The sequence below is a fragment of the Gopherus flavomarginatus genome, chromosome 6, assembly GCF_025201925.1.
Source record: "Gopherus flavomarginatus isolate rGopFla2 chromosome 6, rGopFla2.mat.asm, whole genome shotgun sequence".
Classification (NCBI taxonomy): Eukaryota; Metazoa; Chordata; order Testudines; family Testudinidae; genus Gopherus; species Gopherus flavomarginatus.
In genome coordinates this window covers 13830842-13843605 of record NC_066622.1, presented here as the reverse complement: position 1 = coordinate 13843605, position 12764 = coordinate 13830842, and the positions used below count along the sequence as shown (strand labels likewise).

Below are 12764 nucleotides of genomic sequence, written 5' to 3'. Positions count from 1 at the left end.
GATCAGGAATCTCGTGATTTTTCTGCCTTTTGTTGTATTTATTGCAAACTCCTCTCCCTGCAGTTCCTTCTTTTCCCTTGCTCTTGAAAGTGTGTCCACTATAGGAAGTTCCTCCTTGGGCCTGTATTTAATGAGGGGGTTTTGCAAGTTCATGCTAATTTATGGATGTGTAGGTGTCACCTCTCACAATGGTAGTATAGTTTTCAATGGTTTATAATCTCTACCGCAACAGATTTCTGCCAATATACATATGTATGAAGCTGCTCACAACCAAGCACAATTGCCAGCATTTCTTTTTCAATCTCAACATAGTTCTGCTGTGTTTTAATCAGTGCTTTAAAAGTGTATGCCAGGGGGTGACTAGTCTGCAGAATGACATCCCTCAATCCATTTGAGCTCACATCTGTTATAGGCAGCACTGGCTCTGCTGCTGATCAGGTCTTCCATGTCTATGGATGAGCATGTTGTTTTGAGCTTTGAAAAACCTGTTCAAAATAAATACTAATCTTAATAAGAATCTGTTTTCACTGCTCTGCTCTTTAGTATGTGAATAGATTTCTTTTCCCTCTGGGCCTTTTGTGAAGGGGAATGGGTACACAATAATCATCAGTAGGAACGTTCAGAACATATAAGTATGTTTCATGAAAAGTGCTGGTGTTAGTAAATGTTTTCTACATATTCAGTTTTTTAACAAGGAAAGGGGACACAGCACGGGTCTTTATGCTGATGGTGTACATTACACAGTATTTATTAGTGGAGAGGGAATGTGAACTAGTGCGAGGTGCTGAAGAATATTTTTGTCCCCCAAACCTAATATGAGAGAGTCAGTCCATTGATATTGGTGTTCATAAAGCTGTCAAGCTATAATCAACTACTGTCACTTCATATTTTGGGCCAAACTCATTTATTTTAAATGGTTTATAGTCACCTACTATGGGGCTGAGTTTGACTGTCTAATAACTGAATAAATTGAAGAACTTAATCAGGTGATTTTCATCATCTTGTAGTATAAATATACAGCATTGCTCCTTTCCTTCCCCCTGACAGTCCCACCTGAATATTAGGGCTGGCTCCAGGTTTTTTGCAGCCCCAAGTAAAAAAAAAAACAAAAACAAAAAAGCCGGAGTGCCGCCACTGAAGCAAAACCACCACCACCACCACCTACAACAACAAAAAAAGCCGGAGTCCTGCCCCAAAATAGCCAGAATGCTGCCCCTTGAAAAGTGCTGCCCCAAGCACATGCTTGGAATGCTGGTGCTTAGAGCCGGCCCTGCTGAAGATGAATCTACAGTTTCAAACAGTGACAAAATAAATAATAGTTAATACATAGTGACGGAATCTGTCAGGAGACTAATATATTTTTTTCAGTGACAAAGCATGTTAACAAGCTCTGATATAATATCATTGCTCTGGTAAATGTGAGAAAACGGTGGCAGTCAAACACAAAGAGAAGACTGAAATTTTTCCATGTGAAGGTTGGTAAAATCTATACTGTATATATCTGAGTGAAAGAGACAATCTGTGGACATTATGACTAATACTCTTGCTGAATTGATTAAAGAGCAACTTTACAAATTGTTAAAAACATTGGACCCTATTCTCCCACCACATGATTTCAGTATCTCCTGGTCAGAACTCTTTAAGGGCTGTTTAAGATTAGTCAGTGCTGTAATATGCATCAGGTGATATTTTACCCTACTGAAGTCAATGGGAGATTTGCTACTGACTTCAATAGGGCCAAGATTTCATCCACTATGTACAGGGCATAGGGGACTCACATAAATGTGAATACCCTGCAATTATATGTCTGGGCAAAAAACATTTCAGAACTTTTTCAACATTTGAGATGATTTATGTCAAATCAATATGCAGAGCTTTTCAACAAGCCACTGTATACTTTATTGGTAACAGAAAAAAGCTCTCCTCAGATTCGTTATTAATTCTTTCAATGATTGCATTTTATTCAATAGGGTAGTATTGGTATAAAAAAGATACAGTGAAAATGCGGTGAGTTTTCTATAAGGTCACACATCAACTTTTCATCTCCTGAGTGGCACTGTTGTATGCTTGTGAATTGCATTAATGCTAAAGGAAATTATGTACACAAAGTATATCCAAAAGCAGTAAGATGAAAATATAGTCTTAAATATTTAAGTAACTATATGGTTGGATTATTCAGTTATTTATTTATTAGAAAAACAGAACTGAAGCAGATGATTTAGAAAATGAAACACAAAATTACATTGAATTTCCAAACATTTATAAGAAAAATAGTACATCAAATATTTCGCAGACCAACCATGAAGATGTTCCTTTCATAATAATAAATAATAAATATTTAGCCCCCTCTGAAATGCTTGATTTATTGACCAGAATAGTTTCTTTGCATGAAAAAGTTTTTTAAAAGCGTATTTGAGAATATACTGGTTTAGTGTATGCTATATCATAAGAAATATTGAAGGCCTGATCCAAGGGCTGTGGGATTGAAGTCAATGGGATTGTTTTAACTGAATTCAACAGGTTTGGACTGGACTCTAATTCCTTTTGTAGAAGCAGATGACTATTTCCCTTTTCAGAGAAAATAATTTGGTAAAGTTCAAAAGGGTACATTATATGTCAATTCATGTTTTGTAACATCTAAGTAGTAACCTGATACAAATAGGTGCAAAATGTAAACAAATATTATTTCATTAAATTGTGAAATGTGGTTATTATTCTTTTGTATAGATTGAAATGAGAAGGTAGGCTAAATATCCACTTCACAAACATCTGCAAACCTATTCCTTCTTTATTATCAATTCACAATTTATGAGTTGGCCTGGGTCTTTTATGTGGGTCATATAATTAAACTGGATTTGTACCATATCTCATTGTTTGCAAAATATAATAGATGTCACTTGTTGCTATCACGCAGCTATATTTTGGCACCACTCCGTTTAATTTATTTATATATATTTATTCTCAGATTTTAATATATTTTAGTAATGCAATATTGATATTTACATTCTTAATAATGTACAGTGTACATTCCCACCCCTCAATAGTATAGTCATCGTGAATGTTGGCTGTGGCTTTAGTATCAGGATAAAATCTATAGATGATTTACTTTCAAAAGTCCATGACTGTCCCTGGCTTTAATCATCAAAGAGCTGAGAAAGTAAGAATGCAACTCAGAATCATAATCCCATTTGTTACCACATGGACTACCAACTGGAATGATTTTGTTCCTCTGGAGTTTAAACCTATAAAAATACAAAAATAAAACCACCTCAGGCAAGTAAATTCATATGCAATAGCACTTTGTGTCAGATCTATTTTTCAAAGAATTCAGAATCATTCAAATTTTTCAGCAAAAATGCATATACAAATGTTTTGAATTATAATAATTCATAGCAGCTCATTCAAGGTGCTAAGTGTTCTCAGTGCCCACAGATGCTAGCACTTCATTAAATTGGGACCATGGTGCTTTGTTACCAGGGAGACTGGATATCATGATTTTATAGGGACAGACCCGATTTTGGGGGCTTTTTCTTATATAGGCACCTATAACCCTCCACCCCCTGTCCTGATTTTTTACACTTGCTATCTGATCACCCTATTTGTTACTGCTAATGGGTTCACATAATGCTTTTTGCAGCAGCATTGCCCAGGAATTACAGAAGTAAAATGACATAACTTCATCTCAACAAGAGAAAAGGAGGAATCTTTTCATGATAGCTGGCACCTTCTTTGAAGGTATTTTAGGAGGAGATGCACCCCCAAGTCTATTACCAACAAATCAGTGCTACATAATGCCTATTAGGCACACCCTTGTGTTGAACAGAATCACTTATTCCACATGGAGTTTTGTCCCACTCTCCAGGCCACTGCAGAGGGAGTGAGATCCTGAAAAGTTAGGCCACACACAGACTGTGTAAATTCCTTTCCCCTATTTGCATTAAACATAAAACTATACCAGAGATTGCTCCAGGTTTACCTAGCATTAAGCCATGGTATTGCTCATTGACGGTGGTGAAGGTCTAGTTAGCCTTCCCTTTAGAAGTGCACTGGCTTCATTTTAGACAATAATATTCAGAAAAAAAAACGTACTTGATATTTTTGGAATCCTAATTTCCTCACTACTGCTGCCATCCCCACCGTCACTGACTGTTCTTATTTCTATGAGATAATCTTCTTCAAATGGTACCAGAAGCTCAGCTGAGGTGTTATTTGTCTCCAGTATATGAGTTTTGCTTTGTCTATTTTGCCTGTACGAAATCTAAATATGAAGGGATTAGAAAAAAACAGAAGTAATTGGATTTTTGTAGTTGCCTTTTTTTGGCTCTCTGAGAGAGCATTATTCCTCATATCTTACACACATGTAATTCTGCATGTTCAGAACCCTGCAGATTTATTGAGCAGAATCCGAGACCACTTCAGAAAGTGACAATCATTTTCTGCATAGACTCAGCATATTGGGCCTAATGAGTGTTGTGCTTCAATTACAATGACGCCCTTGTCCTATGTGCAACACAGTATTAATAAGAAATAGATCCAAATTTCAGTTATGGTGCAAGACCATGAAAGATTATTAAAAATGTATTATTCATGTCTCTATCTCACTCAGTGTGGAAGTATGGAGGATGCACTTAAGGCTAGATTTTAGTGTTTCTCATCCACAGTTGAGGCCTGATTTGAAAACAGCTCAGCTCATATTAAGATAGCCAAACGAAGGATTTATTTTCAAAAGTGCTAATCTCCCATGATTTCCCCTTGTGACACTGATGGTCCCATTTTCAAAACAGCAAAGAACCCATCGTGCTGAGCTCCTTTGAAAATCTGCCCATTTGTTTCTGATCCAAAGTCCATCAGAATCAATACAAATACTCCCATTGACTGCAGTGTAATGCTTATCTGCAGATCTGAAAAAAGTGCAGCAACCTGTAAGTGTATGTACTAAAAAAGCTCAAGAGCAGACAATAATTTGGATAGCATCAACTAGAACTCCTTTCTCCTAACGCAGAACTCACTGCATTTAGTACTGTTCATGTGGTCTTTTTGTTGTGATATCGTTGTGCCAGCTTACAGATTGGTTGGACTATTTCACTGGTGCAGGAGGGCTAGTCAGAGATAAATTTAGATGCAAATCCTGTGTGCAAGAATAATCTCTTCTTCAGGAAGTCTTTCTTCTTTGCCAGCACAGCAATGACACTATCTAACTCCTTGCTCTTGGCAGCTTTTTGACACTTCTATGCTAAAAAAGATAAACTGAACAGTGAAGTGGATGGAGAAATGGCGTTAATGGGCATTTTTAAAATAGGTTTATAGCAATGAGTACTTAAAGAGCTCCTAAAATGTTGAAATATAATAGAAAAGTATTGCCTAGAAGCAAATGGTTAAATCACAAAGGAGTGAACTTAACAGAGCTCATCTAGTCTGTCCCCAAAAGTGTGCAGCTCGTCAAATAACATAACTCACTAGGGATTAACAGTGTACGGGCTCACCTCTCTTCCAGAAATGTTGCACATTTTTTTGTTTTTTTGGGCTGATTTTTTTTTCCATGGGAAATATCTGTGCATAACCTTAGGGTGAGTAAAACAACAATACCACAAAGGTCCTCCATATCCTTACTCATGCAATTCTTCACTCATGCGAGGAAGTTTTGCAGGACTGGGCCTAAAGGACAGTATCTAAATTTTTCATGAATGGTCTGAAGAATCTTTCCTTTCTTGAACTGGATTGTAGCCACCTCCCTCCTTGGTCAAAACCACTGCAAACAGGCTTCATACTAAATTTACCCTTTTAAAACAATAGATTTATTTAAATGACGTTCATGGAGAGCTCCTTGACACTTTTATTACCTAGAGGTCTATCCTCTGATCTGTGTGGAGATGCATTTATGCATTGACAAATTATAAGAGCTGATAGTACACAGCCCAATTTTAATTTTTATATTTGACTGTCCATCATGCATCCCAAACACTGAAGAAGTCAATATTTTCCACTTAGTGATTAGTCTCAGGGAAAGTATGATCATCATCAAGCATTTGCTCTACTTGTGGTGTCTCTATTATAACTAATATGTACTATTAATTAGACAAAGAAATTACTTACTTTGTAGCCTAACACCTCTGATTCATTTTCCATTGTTTTTACATGTTCCCAATTCAAGCATATTTTTGAATTTGTCAGTTTCCATGCAATATTCGCTGGTGGTTGACTTGGTGCTTTAAAAAAGATAATCACAACATACAATTGGATATTAATTTGCATAGTATAATCGAATGAGCTGCTGACATGAAAGTAACCAATGCACGACTGATCCAAACCAAGAGGAGTAAAAATATTTTCAGGTCAGTAATCACTATCATGTTAGTTAGAATTGTAAAGTTCTACTCATAACAAAAATCACCTACTGAGAAAAGTGCAGTTTGGGAATATAGGACGAATCTGATGCTTTCAGCCTATACTAAGTTACACTGAATAGATTTTGTTAAATTTTAAGTACTATTAAGACTATTTAGATGTCATGTACTACAAAATGTTTTTCTATGTGGATATCAGAAAAAAACAAAACATGAGGTCACAAAGCTTGAACAAGCACAATGTGCAAGTCTTTGTTTTTGATAGATCAAACTGCCAGGGTTTTAGGAACCCTTGTGTCCAGTAGATAGAGTAGACTTTTGAAGGCACAAATAACACTCATTAGGTGCTAGATCCACAATGTTCCAGATCCTCAAAGGTATTTAGGTGACTAATTCTTGCTACAATCAATTGGAATTGGGCACCTAAATGCATTTAAAAGTTTAGTGCCTAAATTGAACCTTTCGGCACCACTGAGATCCAGCATTGAATACAGGCACCACTGAGATCCTCAAAACCCTGCTCATCTGCCACCTAACCCAGTAGGCTCCTGGAGTCCCCAAGGCATCTAAGCTTCCAGTTGTGGGCATGTGCAAAAAATGCCTAAGTCCTGACTGCCACCAAGCTGCTTGGTGCCCTAGCCATGCCAGGATTCCTAAATGAGGTTTTCCCTGCCTGTCTTGCTTGTGGGGTCCAATCTGGTACATATGCTCACAAACCTCTGTCTCTTTTTTCACGAGAAAGGACTGACTAGGCTTAGGAGACTAATTCCAGGAGAGGGTTCATGGCTGAGAATCCCAAACTGGGGGAGGTGCCTCCCTTTTTCCTGGAGTTAGGCACTTAAATATCTTGGAGTGGAGACTGGTGGGACTTAAGCCCTGTCCCACTCCTTGGCATTTCCTAGTGGCTAGTTTAGGGAGCTCCTCACTCAGCTTGCTGGACTGAGTCTCCTTTATGGATCTAGATCAAGTGCCTAAATGCTGTTTGTGCCATTGAAAATCCACCCCAAAATGATTGGGATTAAATTCTGCAAAATTCAGAGTTCTCTAAGGATGTGTGAAGTTGAAACTGCATCTCTGAAGTAAATTTGAGATTTAGAATAGTGGATTGTATCCTATTGTATGTTGTATCCTCCTTGGTTAGGGAACACATCTGGGAGGAGAGCATTTAGAAATTAAGAGAATGAGATGAGATTGCCTACAATGGCAAATGGCCCATCTGTGACTGCTAATAGAAAATATTTCCAACAGCCAGATATGGCACAATAGATAGGATGGGGTTTGAGTTACTACAGTGAATTCTTTCCTAGGTGTCTGGCTTACTGGTCTCACTGACATGCCCAGGATCTAACTGATTGTCATATTTGGGGTTGGGAAGGAATTTTCCCACAGATCAGATTGGCAGAGATTCTGGGGATTTTTGCCTTCCTCTCCTACATGGGGCACAAGTCACTTGCTGGTTTGAACGGGAGTAAACGGTGGATTCTTTGTAACTTAAGCCTTCAAATCATTATTTGAGTATTTCAGTAACTCAACCAGAGGTTATAAATCAATTACAGGTTCTGTGGCCTGCAACATGCAGGAGGTCACATCAGATGATCACACTGGTCCCTTCTGGCCTTAAAGTCTATGAATGTAAACTTGGATTGGAAGGAAGAAAATGGATTCATTAGGACCAGTAGGACTCCTATGGTTTTCATGACTCAGACTTAAAATGAACATATTAATTTTCTGGGATCCATTTTCTCTCCTTTTATATGTATGCACTGCTGTTCCGACATCTGACCTTGACATTTAGCATATGTAAATTATAAGCAACAGTTAATTTGGTAACAGTCTGTAACCTCTTTTGTTTCCTACAGAGATGGAACAAACTAATTGTTACATTATGCAAGAAAAGTAGTTTTGTTTGTTTCATAATTGTGGAGAGGTTTAATCCTTTTCATCATTAGGGAAGGAAGATGTTGGTGAACAACCGAGGTGTAACCAAACAGATGTGTGCACATTTCAGCTGCTCCCTCACTGAGAAATAGTGTGAAAGCTGGGTGACTACTGATTTCTTTCTTTAAAAAACGTTCATGAACTTGCATAAAAAGTGAACTCATTTAAATGGTGTTCACAAACTCTTATTTGCTTTTCACAAACACTTTTTCAAGTAATTACTTGTTCACAAGGAGGTTCAGTGAAGGAAAAGTGTCATGAATCCTCAACAAATTGTGTATGCTCACAGGTATTTTCATGGAAGCATTGCAAGTACTTGTGTGCGGATGATCTTCACCTCTCTCCAAAGAGCCCCACAAAGGTCTTTGTTGTGCCACTGAAGCCTAACTGAAACTCATAAGCCATTACCATTTGACTTTCACACAAAATGTGTCGGTTTGTATCACAAGAGAGTTATCCAAACCCTCTTCTATATTTAAAAGTTGCAGATATCTGATCAGAGAGCATAGGTAATACTTTGTTACTGAGGTGACCAGTCATACAGCATGAATAGCAAATTACAAATACCATAGTTATAACTCAAGGCAACAGATGCAATGAAGCGTTCACAAAGTCTATAATGCACAGACCGAAATATCTTCACAACTAGTGTTCATCAAATAGCTTGTAATAATGAACGTGGCCTCAATTCAGCAAAGCATTTAATCGTGCTTAACCTTAAAGCAATGGAATTGCTCGCATGCTTAATGTTAAGCATGTGCTTGGCTTCGTTGGGGTTTATATTTCTAAAAGCTGAAATCTGTTCCATATAATGTGCAAAGAAAAAGAGGGTATAATTTGATCTGACAATAACATGGACTTCCCTGAAGATACATAAACTTTGCCTAATATGTATCGAGGGAGGGAGGGTGTTCTGCTTTCCAAGAAGTATACACTACTGTTAATGCTACTTTATAATCTAACCAAGAGACTTGGTTGGGAATTGCACTTGTTCAGACAAAGAGCTAAATTCTGTTTTGTTATACTATGCAATTCCATTTAAATCAATAGATTTGCACCAATGAAAATGGAAGCTAAATTTAATACGTGGGCTAGCTTTTGTCTGTTGGAGAATAGGAGAGCATGTCCTCTTTATTTTTAACCATAGTATTTCAGATATCTTGGAAGACAAGTGGTTGTGAAGATGGAGACACTGTCTTGATGTGAATATCCTTATGATAGATGTGTCCTGTTTATAATTCCTTCACATATTATCTGTTCTCATTAAACATATTTCTATCTTTCAATAAAGAGTTTGAACATTTAATGTCTATTTTTAAATATTGAACTTGTTACTTTTACTTAAACTTTAAAATAAGCCATTATCTTAATTCTTACCTTGGCAGTAGATGTAGTCATTGTAAAACAAGCATATATTTATTCCCTTCCTGTCCTGCTATCAGGTAAGAATACCTTAAATGTTTGTTAATTATATATTTATTAAGAAGCGTATCTGCTCTTACATATACTGAATCATTTCCAAATATTGTCCAGTTTCCATTAACCAAATGAACTACTAAGAAGATTCCAGGTCTTTACCACAAACTTTTTGGCTCAATTTTGCTTTATGATAGTTTTATTTAACAGTAGCTCAGACTATATATTGTTAATTTTAAAAAATTACAATTATGTTGCACTTTTAAGTAACATCATGGAGATGACATTTAATCAGGAGGAAAAATGCACAATGATGAGAGAAAAGCATGGTAAATACTTCCTTTTTTGTCCATATAAGGACTGCTCACATGTTCACAGCTGAAAAGTAGCTTGTTAGCAAAGCCTAACAAGAGAAGTAAGAGCACTTAGTAGTGAATTTAGGGCACTTAAGTTTAGAAGGTGTTTCGAAATTCTGGTCTATTTCTGTGTGTGTGTGTGTGTGTGTGTGAGAGAGAGAGAGACAGAATATTTTCTTTTCAGCACTGATTTTCTCTTTTCCTATAAGCTAACTCTGCTTCTTGGGATACAGGAAGGTACTATGTGTTTTTACATAGAATATATTTGATTATTGATAAACAAAATCAATGTGGGCAAAATTTGGTTATTCCACTATCCCAGAAGTTTCAGAGATCTCTGATTTGATGGTATTAGCCATTCAGTCACACTTGCTGTTATGGTTTATATTCTGGCTGCCTTTGTGCAGGAAAACTGGGGTGGAGGGGAAGGAGATTGCAGAGGGAACTCCAGGCCATACGACTACATGTATGTAAAAGCCACCCAGAATCTAGAACTAGTGTTTGTTCCCTTCAGCACAAGTATGTAGGCTGGCCAGCCACCATTAATTTCCTAAACACCAAAGGGATAACAGAAACCTTCTAAACATGTAGCCAAGAGGAAAAATTCATGGCAGTCACATCTGCCAACCTAATATATGGCTCTATGTGTGATGATGTCCTTGCTGTGATGAATGTACTGCAGCCTGTGATCTTAGCTGTATTTAATAATTTTTGGCTTAGGAGAATAGGAGAATAAAAAAATGCAGAGTGCATATTAATTTTCTTGCTTTATCAAACAGTCAATTAGCTCCAAAATGGAATCTCAACTGTGCTATCCATTCCCAGTCAGTACCTTCACAGCTTCCTTTCAGGCTGCTTTCTTAGTTTCTGCCCAGGTCCTTTCTTCTACACTCACTGTGGCTACCATGTCCTTGTAGGGAGGCACCGATGGACACCATTATCACAGTGTGGAAATAGACAGCATTGTGGGCTAGGATGGTCACCAAGTGAAGAACAAAGGGAGGAGGAGCACTTTCAATTTGCCTGCTCCAGGGCGGGATTCCCAATAAAAATGGGCTAACAAGTGGAAACTTCATGGGTGAAATTCAGTTTCTCCTCAACCATCCCAGTGGGGTTCCCCCACCATCTCGAAAGTGAAATGAGCCAAGAGGCTTGCCTGTTGTGCCCCCTTCCCCTGAACTACCCATCAACAAGATCCCAGTGGAGCAATATGACCAGGGATGCCCTGTGAACTCAGCTGCCCCTTAAAATGGGATCCCAACAGTGAAGAGGGTTACAACTGGACTGGTAATATGGCCTGTGGTACTACCATTCTCTCCAGAGAATCTCTGAGGAGCTTGAGGAGGGGAGAATGCATGATTCACCAGCCTCACTCCATCCTACATGGGGCTACGTATGCCTCTATTTTGCCCTCCATAGCTATTTGTAAGGCAGATTTCACAAAAATAATAATAATAAAAAATATATAAAAGATCAGGGCCAAATCCTTTGCTCTCCACCTGGCTATTGCATACCTTGTAAAGCTGATGTGTTATTCTGGGATTCCTCCATCTAGCCAGCAGTACTCTGTCCACTCCTAGCCCCACCACTGTAGGAGATACATCTGGGGAGGCCTGAAGGTGTAGCTGGAGTTCATTGTGCTAATGAAACAGTCAGTGGGGCAGTTATTACCTGTGTAAATTAGAGCAGTCCTAAGGCTGCTCTAAATTACTTTGGAGGCCAGATTGGCCCCCAGCCAGTCCTAGATTGGTGGACAAGAAAGGAGCCTTACAGTTATCTTTCCCATCCCTCACACCTCCTTGGGTCTGTGCAGAAAGCCATGTGACTGGACATGGAGATCTGGCCTACAGAAAGAAAATAATGTGAATATAATATTCTTATTAAAATAAATTAAGCAAACAAACAAAAGCCTAACAGTCTTTGCAATATTTGGAATTAGACTTTCTTGAGCTAGAAGCTTTATCCTATTGAATATTCTGATAGGCAGATCTCACTTTGATATGTCATTCTAGTGCTGAGGTCGGCAACCTTTCAGAAGTGGTGTGCCGAGTCTTCATTTATTCACTCTAATTTAAGGTTTTGCATGCCAGTAATATATTTTAATGTTTTTAGAAGGTCTCTTTCTATGAGTCTATAATATATAACTAAACTATTGTTGTATGTAAAGTAAATAAGGTTTTTAAAATGTTTAAGCTTCATTTAAAATTAAATTAAAATGCAGAATCCCCTGGACCGGTGGCCAGGACCTGGGCAGTGTGAGTGCCACTGAAAATCAGCTTGTGTGACGCCTTCGGCATGTGTGCCATAGGTTACCTACCTCTGTTCTCGTGCCATGATAATCAAAAGAAAACACAGATGCTTTACTAAACCACAAGTATTTTGGTACATAGAGAGAAGTGGGTATTTGGTGGTGGAGATGGGAATTAATCAACGAAGCTGCTAGTGAACATAGTTACAAATGCATAACCTTTTTGCTGTCAGTCATAATAAATACTAAAGATAGACCTAAAACGCACAGATCCAAATCCCCTTGAACTGTGGGGAATTTCAATTTTAGATCAGAACTTCATAGTTCAGGCCCATACCTACTCTCCATTTTTATATACTGTCCTCTAGTGATAAATATTAGAGTATCTAGAAAGCTTATTTTCATTTATTATTACTATTATTTGATACTTGTCACATATAAAGCACCTATCTTCTGAGGAAT

General features: G+C 37.8%; 2 protein-coding genes across 5 annotated transcripts in view; both read right to left on the bottom strand.

Moving 5' to 3' along the window:
- LOC127053138 (neural cell adhesion molecule L1-like protein) overlaps positions 1-12764 on the bottom strand; it is a 1307741-nt gene that overhangs the window by 461984 nt on the left and 832993 nt on the right. The gene's annotated exons all lie outside the window — the stretch shown is intronic.
- The window catches only part of CNTN6 (contactin 6), a 222840-nt gene continuing 211896 nt past the window's right edge, over positions 1821-12764 (bottom strand). For 3 of the 4 annotated variants that reach the window (XM_050957317.1, XM_050957319.1, XM_050957320.1), the window contains 3 exons: positions 6094-6206; positions 4090-4258; positions 1821-3242 (listed from right to left, as the gene is read on the bottom strand). In XM_050957317.1, the coding sequence (XP_050813274.1) occupies positions 3142-3242; positions 4090-4258; positions 6094-6206 (383 nt within the window). In that variant the 3' untranslated portion in view covers positions 1821-3141. The remainder of the gene's footprint in view (positions 3243-4089; positions 4259-6093; positions 6207-12764) is intronic. The other variant, XM_050957318.1, reaches the window with a different exon arrangement.